The sequence below is a fragment of the Carettochelys insculpta genome, chromosome 4 (genome assembly GCF_033958435.1).
Source record: "Carettochelys insculpta isolate YL-2023 chromosome 4, ASM3395843v1, whole genome shotgun sequence".
Lineage (NCBI taxonomy): Eukaryota > Metazoa > Chordata > Testudines > Carettochelyidae > Carettochelys > Carettochelys insculpta.
Window position 1 is genome coordinate 45,258,339 of NC_134140.1, and position 11,920 is coordinate 45,270,258.

The 11,920-nt window shown below is 46.2% G+C and overlaps 1 protein-coding gene across 2 annotated transcripts in view; it reads right to left on the reverse strand.

Annotated features, from left to right (window-relative positions):
• Positions 1-9,049, reverse strand: part of BEND4 (BEN domain containing 4) — a 44,628-nt gene extending 35,579 nt beyond the window's left edge. Inside the window, exon 1 of one of the 2 annotated variants that reach the window (XM_074991794.1) lies at positions 8,427-9,049. In XM_074991794.1, the coding sequence (XP_074847895.1) occupies positions 8,427-8,763 (337 nt within the window). In that variant the 5' untranslated portion in view covers positions 8,764-9,049. The remainder of the gene's footprint in view (positions 1-8,426) is intronic. The other variant, XM_074991793.1, reaches the window with a different exon arrangement.
• Between the last annotated feature and the right edge of the window lie 2,871 nt (positions 9,050-11,920).

The window sequence follows — 11,920 nt, forward strand, 5'->3', positions numbered from 1 at the left end:
CTTGGGGTGGCTAAAAGACTCCAGACTATAGCCAGGTTTGGACCTTCCAAAAAAGACCCTCAAGACAAGAATATTCCCTGCTTGCAAGCCTTACTTCGAAAACTCTGGTAATTGTACAGCTACTACATTGCCTTCTTTGAAACACATGCCACTCGGTGGCTAAAAGACCCTGGCTACAGCCAGCACCTGAAAATCATAATGTTTGAGAGCCCTGAAAACTGTGACTACCCATAGAGACCCATCACCTGCCCATATCAGCAATGTACTAGGCTTTCTTTAGGGCTTGGATATGGATTTAGGCCTCTGGGAAAGAGGACTCTAAGAAGACACAGGTCCTCCACTAAAGCTTGAATGATTCATCAGTAATGGCTCGGGGCAACTAAAAGACTGCAGACCTTTGACAGCCATGAAAATCATGATCGTCCACAGAGACCCTTTCATTATGTAGGAACTTTAATCTGGATTTAGGCCTCCTGTGAAAGACCCATATGTTTAAGTAGACACAGTTGCTACACAAACTCAAATGCATCATTGAAACAGTTATGGCTCTGGTCAGCTAAAAGACCCCCGAATAAAGCCAGACCCTTTGGCTTTTGATAAAGCCCATGTAAAAAAAAATTTGGTCCCAGAGGACAGCCACTCTAGTGACAAAAGTATTTTCTTCCATTGACCTAAAATCACATCCGCCGAGGAAGGCATCCCCTGGCAGATAAAAGACCCTCCAGCTACAGCCAGCTTCCAAAAATTGTGACCACTGAAAGAGATGTTCCCCCAACCAGCTAAAACATTCCCCAGCTACAGCCAGCCCCAAAAATCTTGACCACTGAGGGAGACTTCCCATGGCTGCCTGAAAGACCCCAGATTACAGGCAGCCCCCAAAGATCATGACTGGAAGGGAGACATCCCCCAGGCAGCTAAATAAACCCCGGCTACAGCCAGCCCTTGAAAATTATGACCCTCATCGATACCTTGCGCAGCATGTCCTTTTATTGGTTCAGGGTCAAGCCACATGATGCGGCTGAGTGCAGGAATGTTCCAGACTGCGTGGGACCTCCGGCAGGGGAGGGAAGGGAGGGCATGTGGGGGTCGGGAAAAATGTAAGTGGCTGAAAAGAAGTTTCTTATCCAAGCACCGTGCCCCACCCCCCGCAACCTACAGACTAGCTGTCATGTGATGTGGGCAAGGGAAAGTTCCACAATGCGTTGCACCCCTCAGAGAGAGTGGAGGGTATGTGGGAGGCAGGACAACATGTACATGGCTGAAAAGAAGTTTGTCGTATCACACAAGCATGACCCCCCACCCACAACCTGGCTGACACATGGTACAGGGGGGCAGAAGCTGGCACCAGGCAGCCCGGAGTGGGGGGGAACAGCTAGCAGGGGTATACACAGAACCACAGACCCCACAGCTGCACTACTAGCGGGAAAAAAAAAAGATTTTTCAGCCTCTCATGACCCTATAGCCATGGGTTTCCTGTTGCCTAATTCCTCTGCACCCGAGAGCAGGAGAGATGGAAGAGGCCAGAGCAGAGGCATTGTGGGGCACATATAGGACATCTCTGGAGGCTAATGAATTCGATTTAAAGACACGGCACATCCTCACTACCCTTCATTTGGAATTTTTAATTTGAACTGAGTGCTACACCCATCAGATTACTACAATTTTAGGATTTTGATATTATGTTGATTTTAGTGCACCATAAATTGGGCAGTGAAGTGACTAAACAACAACAAGAGCCCTGAGAATAAGACTATGGAAAAGATGATCAAATAGGGTGGAGAAAATATGATTCAGGAAATACACTAACTATGTAATATAGCATGGAAAGAAGGGAAGACACCTAAGGAATGGACAAGATATGTGCTAGTGACAATACACAAGAAAGGAAGTACATTGGAGTGCAAGAACTACAGAACAACTGCCCTAACCAGTCATCTAGGCAAGGGGCTGATGACACTGACTGAGAGACTAAGATCGCAGACAGAAGAACATCTAGCAGAGGAGCAAGCAGGGTTCGGGAAAGACAGAAGTACCATACAGCAGATATTGGCACTAAGATTGATAGTGGAGAAAGCTTGACAAAAGAACAAGAACATCTACTCTTGCTTTGTCAACTTTCAGAAGGCATTTGACAGTATAGATGAAGTGACTTGGGCGGTATTGGAGTCGTATGGAGTGGATACCAGACTGATATGGTTGTTGAAGGATATCAGTGACAATGTGGACACAATGGTGAGAACATGCGGGGAGTTGGGAAGTTGGTTTAGAACAAGTAGAGGTATGAGACAAGGAGATCAGATGTCACCGAGTATTTTCATCATGAATCTAGAGAGAGCCATGGACGAGATCAAGGAAGAGGGAAAAGAATTAACTTGAGGTCTGCAGATGGTATAGTTAACATTGAGGAAGATGAGGAGAAGCTAATGAAAACTGTGCAGGTGCTAAAGGAGGAAGGGAAGCAGTACAAACATAGTGAATATCAAAAACAACAGTATTTGGAGATAAGGAAGTAGGAAGGAAGAGAAATGTAGATGGGATTGAACTAGAGAATGTAGAGAAATTCATGTATCTTGGAGCAACATAACATATGATCTAGACTTTAAGAAAGAAATAGAGACTAGAATAGTGGAAAAAAAGAGCAAGTTTGAAGGTGATGGATCAGATCTGGAAAAGCAAAGCAATTAGCTTAGGAACAAAACTGAGCGTCTCGAAAACGTGCATTCAGCAGCATGTTGTATGGATGTGAGACAGGAGTGATAATGAAAGATTCAAAGAGAAGAATACTGGCATTTGAGAGGACTTGTTACAGAAAGATCCTGAGAATAGGATGGATGCAGAAGGTCACCAACGAAGAATTATATAGGAAGATGGAGCCGAAAGAGAACCTACTGTAAAAGGAAGTTACAATGGAAGTTACAGCTATTCGGGCATATTTGCGGAATGACCGATGAACGAAAAAATCAAGTCCCTGGTATTTGGCATAATGGATGGTTTGAATAGGAGAGGCAGACCCCACAGAGAATGGGTAGATGATATAGCAGATTGGTGCAGAGCTAGTCTACAGAAATTAAGCCATTTCACACTGGACAGGGAAAGATGGAAGGAAATAGTGAGAGAAGCATCAGCCACCAATGGGCAGTGAGCCCACAGTTGATGATAACAATGATGATAATCAAGCTAATGGAATTTGCAGTGCCACCAGGCACTTGGAAAAATTGGCCTAACTGACTTTACTGATTTATTGATTGATTTTTATCTCTGAGTGTAGATACAGCCGAAAATTCCTGGATTTAGCTTGTGGAGAAATCTCTCAGCACAGGAATTGAGGCAGACAGCTATATTGCCTTCTGAGAATCCACAAACTCCCGTATAGGAAGTGTGCCAGAGGCAGAGTTAAGACTAAAACATATAGTAGCTGTCTCCTATCACCCCTTCTTTGTTTAATGATGTAGGAAAACCTCCCATCCCCAGCAGTTAATAAAACAAACATAAAAAAGTGCTGTTACATACAGAAATAGCTGCCCTCTTCTCAAACAGAATAGAAGGGGGTCCATGTATTCAGGCTTGCACCAGAGTAGCCATACTACACTGAAATATTGTGTCATCTCACATTGGATGTTTTTTATTGTCTCTACTGAAACCTTACTTTTTAGTACTGATGTCTTTAACACTTAGAACAATGAACTCTAAACAATTTGATGAAGTGCAGTATCTACACTGTAATCAAATATCTAGATAAATTCCAGGAGATGGAAAGTTAGTGCTATTGGAGCTTTCCAAATGTAACATACTTATCGACATAAAAACATGTAAGCACAACAGATGTGGCATCTTTCCTCCATTTCATCACCTTCTACACTTTCCTTTGCTTGCTTGTTTTTTAATCAAAGGATAATATTGATTAGAATTTTGCAATCCTAATACACATCAGTTTTTCATTCATTTTAATCCCACAATCTGATTCCACACCTGAAGTTGTATTTACTGTTTGCATTTTAATCACCATGGTCCCAACTGACAAAGCAGTTACTCACTCTTTATACATCCTTATTGCAAAGGAACAAAATATGATACAACTGGAATGGGATTAAAATACTATACAAATATTATCCTAAAAACATACGAATTACATACATTCAAATGTCAAAAATAAATGTTGAGGAATAGTAAACTGCACATTAAGATCAGTAAAGATCTAATTTATAATATAGTCAAAATAAATATTTTTATAAAAGTAGAGTGCATTTACCATACTCAATATGATAATGGCTCAAAGTGTGAAGGAAATAAGAATATCGGCTTAATCCCTAATTTAGTATCGGCTCTAATACAAATTCAGTAACAGCAAATATAGAAATATATGTAAAAGGTGTATCCAGTCTTAAATGATAAAAATTAGAATTAACAGAAGAGATTTAAGACAAGAGAATCAAAATTATTACTTAAGGAAAACAAACAGAAGTTTGCCCTTTTAGCACATATTGTACCAATCGCTATTTTAGCTTTTGCAGACTGCTGTTAGAAATGATGAAAGCACTGTGCAGTTTATCATCACTTAGAAATGGAGAAAAGTTTTACTTTTATATGAACATTATAAAACAATCACTGATCTATGATTCTTGATTAACGTGCAATATAACTCCCAAGAAAAGTGTTCTGCTGAAATTATTGCATTGAATTAAAGCTCCACTGTAAGATTCACTAAACATGTAATTCTATTATGCCAGTTGTTACTCTTGAAAACTCTTTGACTTCCATGCAAGTTTTTGCCTGAGTGAGGATTTGCTGAAATCAGGCCCATAAAATATTAATAGATCATGATCAGACCATTAAAAGATTGGCTGTTCCTAGCTGACTTTTTTCATGTATGAATGCAGAACAATAGTGGATAATACATCAGGTCTGCTACAAATCCCATCTCTACATCTTGTTTTTCCTGGACCCGAGAAATGTGATTTCTCAACCTCTCCAGTGCCCAACATCATATGGGGTTTCAATAAGAATGAGGTGTCTGAAACTGAACAAAACCAGAAAATATTTATGCTTAGGTTTCAAAAGAACTAGTCTGATGAGAATGATGGGTTAATATCTGTTTTCTCTACACCAGAAGTTCCCAAAATTCAGTGGTTCACATCTGACCTTAAACTGTTGTGAAGTGAGTGGACCACATACTGCTAGGGGCAAACATACCACAATTTGGGAACCTTTGGGGTTTTTCTTCTGTGTAGAGTATGGGTGTTCTTAGGATCAAAATATTGGACTGGGACTGAACAGATGCAGATTTAGTTTTTAGCTCTACCACAGACTTATGTGACCTGAGAAAAGTTGCTTAGGGTAAGATTTTCAAAACCAGGGTGTGCAGTAGTCTGGTGCCTCTAAGTAGAAAGGACTGGCTACTTCCTGGGAGAAACAGGAATGGCAGCAATGAGCCCTTCTCTTCCCCTGGGAGCAGTAGAGGTGACAGTGGAACCCACTCCCTAGAAGCTGCAGGTGGGCCTCCCTAGTACTCATCCAGAAGCCAAACTGTAGCTGCTTTATGTGTATAAGCCAAGCCCACTGCACCTTTCTCCTGCTGCAGGGGTGTGTATTTGCACATCAGGTATCTCACCTTTTTTCTAGGCTAAGAATAACTGCACAGTCCTCTGTTGGGAGTGCATCAGCAGTCTTTACTTTCAGCAGTAGGTCTTTGACTTAACAGTACACGCACAGAGGATACACATCTGATAGAGCTGGAAGGGACCTCGGAGGTCATCATGTCCAGTCCCCTGCCCTCTTGACAGGGCCAAGCACCATCCTTTTCCCCAACTCCAAGTCTATTTTGCCCAGATCCCTAAATGGCCCCCTCAAAGATTGAGCTCATAACCCTGGGTTTAACAGGCCAATACTCAAATCACTGAGCTATCCCTCTCCACATAAAGATGCGTGGCCTAGCTTACATCTCTTAGAACTATTGTTTCAGGCTGTCTGCAAACTCAGGCAGACATCATACATCTGTTCACTTTTTCAAGATTTTCTTCAGAGCAGTAAGAACTAAATCCTCTTTTAAAAATGAAAAGTTGGAATCCAGATATAGGGGAGGCAGGGTCCTAGGCATAAGCCTGTAATGCCTATGCCTTAATACGGTCCTGCTTCTGACCCACTCTCCTTTTGCACTGGGTTCTTGTTGCTTAGCTCCAAGTGTACAACTATGAAGGCAGTGTTGTGCGGACCCAGCTGTAGGAAAAATACAGCCTGGGTGGTGAGCAGGCAATAAGGCAGGAGCTCAGTCGTGCTTAACACTGCAAATAACGTTTTGAAATGTATGGGGTGGGAGTATGAAATTACAGTCCATGGGAAAAGGTAAGTAAGTGCACACCCTAAATATTTGCATGATTCCATAATATAGCAGAAAGTCCAGACTCCTGTTTCTTAAATCATAGGACTTAACAAACCTAAGGACTTTTGCACAGAATGTTTTATTATAAATAAGGCCTTGTACATTTATCATTTATACCTGTTTTCTAAAGAATAATACATGGCTGTATCATAGGTATCATGTTAACTAGTAGCTATTTGTGTTCCATAAGAAAGTAAAATACAGTTACATTATTTAAAAATCAAGAGTTTTGTAGAGGAAAAAGTATGACCTACTGGCATAGGTTATGATGTTTGTCATACTGTTTATATATAGAGGTGTAAACTTATTTGGTAGTATGCTAAAATTATTTGTAGAAATTTGACAGAAATAGCAATCTGTTAGATAAACTGAAGAGAAAGTATGCATTAAAGCACAGCTGTATATTCTATTAGCTATCAGACTGCTTAGTAAAGAACTGTCATCACATTAGTTACAAAGGCAAACATCAACATACCAAAACAGGATCCAATTTTTCCAAATAAATAAATCAATGAAGTGTCAAAAATTAACAGATGAGTTAATATAACCAATGTTATTAAAACCAGATGGTGCTTCCTAATATTCATCCTGTGCAGTCAAACCCTGAGTATTTTTGGACTATCAGTATATAAAATAGGATGCTACTATTTGTGATGCCAAACAAAAGCAATCATGCCTGCCAAGCACATACTGTAACAGGCAGCATTTCAGCTCTGCTAGACAGAAAGTAATTAGAATGCTTTTAATGTCCAAAAGAATGATGCTGATAGGCTGCCACAGATGTGTAGATTTATGAATATTTATGTGGTGGTTTATAGCTGACACTTTTATCAGTTGAAGAAGATAAAATATCTGCCTGACTCAGAAGCCTGACAGTCAGGTTAATAAAATCTCATTAAAGAGAATGACCTATGCAATTATATAGGATTTATTGTAATTCATTTTTGATTGTACTCTGCTTAAAGATGCAATTTCCCATTTCCTTATGCTGAATTTAGGTTGCATATCAAGGATCTATGTGGGTTTCAACTCCAAGCCATCACTGGAAGAAAGATATGCATTTAACATCTTAGTATGTTACACCATAAGGAGAAAAAATATTTTGATCTCCTGTTTCTCTCTACATTCTGCGAAGATACTGCCAGGAAGCAAGAAGTCTATTTTTCTTCTTCTTAATAATCTGTCTATTCACATCTGCTTTCTATGACAAAAGAGCCCAAGCCCCTTCTGCTTCCCTGATTTGTAAATTTCACTGAAGCAAGTCAATGATGTCCTGAGCACCTGGAAGATTTTTGTGTTGTCCCTTCTCCGTATGTTATGAGGTGCAGAAGTAGAAATCCGGGGCATGCACTTTTCAGAGACATCAGGATTAGCCTTCAAGAAAGCCTTAACAAAAACATGCATCAGCAACCTTCCACCCAGCTTTTCCTGAAAGGGTTTCCTCCCGAACTCTAATCCCTGTGATGGCTAAAGGTTGAAGCAAGGTGCAAGAGGCTTGCTAGGTGCCTGGAATCAAGCAGGGGAAAAGAGGGAATGGCCCCTGATTCCCAGCAGCGAGCCAGGACTCACTCCCTTTCTGGGCTGGTTTCACAGGTGCGAGGTACCCAGATTGACTTACCAAGGGCTTCTGTGTGGGAACTTTCCTTAGATAATGACGACTGTAAAAGTCACTGAGAGGATGGGGAGTGTTCCTGGCATCCCCCCACTCCCAGGGCTGGGAGCCCCTTGTCTCTGCTTGCTGGGGAGCAGCCCAGGGCAGGGGGCAATGCCCTTTCCCATCGGTGAGCAGCAGCCCCATGCGCAAGGGGCTAAGGCTGCATTTGGCAGGGTCTCTCCCCCTCCCTCTTAGCGGCGCTGCATGGGGGCACTTCATGCTGTGTACCCCACACTACAGCGGGAAAGTCCCTCTTGGGGGAGCCCCTCTCTGCCCCACCTTGCAAAGTGAGGGTCTCCCTTGGGGGGCACCCATGTACCCCAAGCGGCAGGGTCAGGTACCCCCTTGGGGGAGCCCCTACCCCCCCCTCGCGAAGTTGTCGGCAAGAGTTGGTACCTGCGCTCAGCTCCAGGCTGCTGCTGATACCGCCCCCACCGCCCCCCGGCTGGCCCTGGCTGTAGCGGCCGGAGGAGGAGGAGGCGGCGGCTGCCTGGGGGCCCGGCGGCGGGGCGGCGGCCCGGGCGGGGTAGTGGCGCGGCTCGCTGCTGCTGGAGGCGGCGGGCGGGAAGGGCTGGCCACCCGGCCGCAGCTCCACCATGGTGGGTCTCTCGTAGCGCCTGCCCAGCGCCGGTCTCCGGCTGGGGAAGGTCTTGAGGACGCCGTAGGGGCTCCGGTGCCTGTAGAGCCGGGGAACGCTGGGCCCCTCCTCCGCCGCCTGCATCTCCTCCTCCATCAGCACCGGCTCCAGCACCCCCGCTGCGGCGGCGGCTCTCCGGCCTCTTGCCGCCGGGGCTGCGTCTGCCGCCGCCTCCCGTCGCTGTGGCACGACTGAGCCCGGTGCGCCGGGGTGCCGGCCTGATTGACAGGCGACCGCGCCAATGCCTGGAGGGAGACGGGAGGCAAAGAGCAAGTCTTGAGGGGCCCCGCTGCTAATGATAGCGGGGCAGGGGGCGGGACTTGGCGCGGCGGCGGCTGAGCCCGCGGCCGCCCCCTGCCTTGCCCCGCCTGCGCCTAGGCAGGTGAGCGAGAGCCGCGCCCGGGAGGCGCCGGAGCAGCCGCTGCCCACCCCGGCCCAGCCCCGATGGAGCAGCGGCCTGGCCAGGCCAGACCGCCCCCGGGCGGCGGGCTCCGCGATTCCGCCGCCGCTCGCTCCGCGCCGTGCAAACGCAACTTCGGGCAGAGCCCGGGCGGGCCCGCAAGTTTGGCTGAGGGCTGCGGCCGCGGGGCTGGCTCCCGCCTCCCGCCGCTCCCCCGGCTGCTGGCGGCGCGCGGCCCAGGCAGCTTGCGGGCTCATTGCCATTCAGCCCCATGCCCGCCCGGCCGCAGCCTGCGGGGGCAGCTCGGCAGCGCCTCAAGTGAAAGTCTGCGGGCGGGCGGCGCTGCTCAGGGCACGGGGGGGGGGGGGGGGCGTTTCCTTCCTGCATTACGCGCGAAAGACACGGGAACTCCGGCGTCCGGGGACTGAACCCCGCGGGCCACTATTTGCAGCGTCTCTCGGGCTCCGCGTGTGGCGCCCAACCCGGGGGAGCCGGACACGTGGCTCGCTGCGCTCTCCGTCCCGAGCCGTAAGGGGACAGTTCAGAAAGGCTGGACAGGAAGCGGCGGTGAGATGCCCTAGATAGCAGCTCCTGGGAAACAGCGCGGGGCGAGCCGGGGGAGAAGGCGCCGTAAGACACCGCGCTTGCCCGCCGGCGCGAGGCAATTTCAGCTTTATCTCGAACGTTTCCCTTCTCCAGCCCTGCGCCTTCCGCTCCCGCTGCGCTAAAGGCTCGGAGTTACAAATCCCAGAGCGCTGGGCTTACATTCAAGGGCGGGCGGGTGTAGTTCCTTATCAGCACGGGGAGTTTGCAGCTGTTCAGTGTGGTCACCGCTCTCCCGTTGCACTCTTATTGAAGTCGAGCTCAGTGAAAACAAGAGGGATCCTCCTAACTGAAGTTCTTAAAGCAGAAAATCTTCAGGCAGTCTCCTCTCTAGAAGCAGAGCAAACTTCTCAGAGCTGGACTTTTCATAGAGGGGAGAGGCTTTTTGACCAGCCCAAATACTCCCTTCTTTGGGGCAGCCAGAAAGCTCTAACTAAGGCTTCAGTTACCGTTGTTGCTGTTTTATTGCATTACAGTGAATAGACTATTTTTGATGAAGCGTTTTAAAAATGCGTTTTATTTTTAATTCATTTTAGTATAATAAAATAAAACAATAGAAACTGATATAAATAGAGCAACAGATACGGATATTGATTTTCCACTCGGAAATGAAATGTTTTGATTTCAAATGTCACCATTTCATTGCTGAACCAATGTTGAAGCAGGTTCATGCACATGATTATTTGATAGAAAATGTATAATCTGCATATTTAGTGTCCTCTCTCCTTCCCTTTGCCTTGTTATTCTGCCTGACCTAAAATGTAGCCACAATTTAAACATAAATCTTAAAAGTCGACAGTCTAATTCAGGGGTGGCCAACCATTTCTGGGAGGGCGGGGGGGAGATGGCAATTTTTTGCATGGAGCTAAACACAAAATAGCCTCAAACCTGCCCCTCCTGTCCCCAGCTTAATTCCTCTCAGCCCCAACCGCCATTCCCAGATTTAATCCCTCTCAGCCCCAAACTGCCTCCTGCACCCAGACTTAATCCCTGTCAACCCTAAACCACCCTCACACTCCCAGGTTTAACCCCTCTCAGCCCCAAACCTGCCTCCCTACCCCCAGGCAGCAACCCACTGCACCTTCACCAGGCTCCTGGCTACGTGACTCCCCCACATCCTTTCCCCCATGCACTCTGGGCAGCAATGTGTCCTGCCATGCTGAAATAATGGAAATCATTTTAATTGGTTTAAATGCTAGATCCCTCCTGTCCGCCATTAAACCAATTAAACTGAGTTCCATTATTTCAGCACAGCAGGGCAGGGAGCCAGAGGAGGAGTCAGCGGCAGCAGTGTCTGGAGCCACAAATGGCTCCTTAAAGAGCCACATGCGGCTCTGGAGCTGCAGGTGGCCAATCACCCACCTGACAGCTGGCTTTCAAAACAGTGCGGCTGCTGGCTCTGGGGGCCAGATTGTGGCCCAGGGGCCATGTGTTGGCCACCCCGGTCTAGTTCATTTAGGCACTGAACCAACTTGAATTGACATCAGTGGGTCTTCTATCGACTGTAGTAGGAGATCGCTCCAAACCTTGAGCAGCTGAGCCAGAGACGTTAAAAAAGGATGTTGTCATATTGGAGAGGGTTTACAGAAGAGCCACAAGAATGGTTAAAAGGTTAGACAACATGCCTGCTAGTGAGAGGCTCAAACAACTCCATCTGTTTATCTTACCAAAGATAAACAGAAGGGGCAACTTGATTAAAATATATGGATATCTACATGGGAACAAACATTTGATAATAGGCTTGTTAATCGAGCAGAGAAAAGTGTAACACAATTCAGTGGCTGGAAGTTGAAGCTAGACAAATGGAAATAAGGTGTAAGTTTTTAACAGTAAACTGTTAACTGTTTACCAACAGTCATTGGGGGAATGCTCCATCACTGGTGATTTTTAAATCAAGACTGAATGTTTTTCTAGATGTGTGGTTGGGATATTTTTGGGGAAGTTCTACGGCCTGTGTTATACAGTAGGTCAGATTAGATGATCACAATGGTCCCATCCAACCTTGGAATCTAGGAATTCTGTCAACTTCTCCTCCCCACCACCAGAAAGTTTTCAGTGCCATCTCAGCCTTCTTGGATGACCCATCACTGTCTCTTTATGTGGCTCCCTTTCCATCTGTGCAGCTTCTAACATTTAGAAATACAGTAAATGCTTGATTTAATGGACTAATGTGGGGGGAGGGTGTCGTTAAACCCGACAATCCATTAAATCAGAGGGTTTATTGCCCACCCCCCCTGCCAGTCCCTTCCC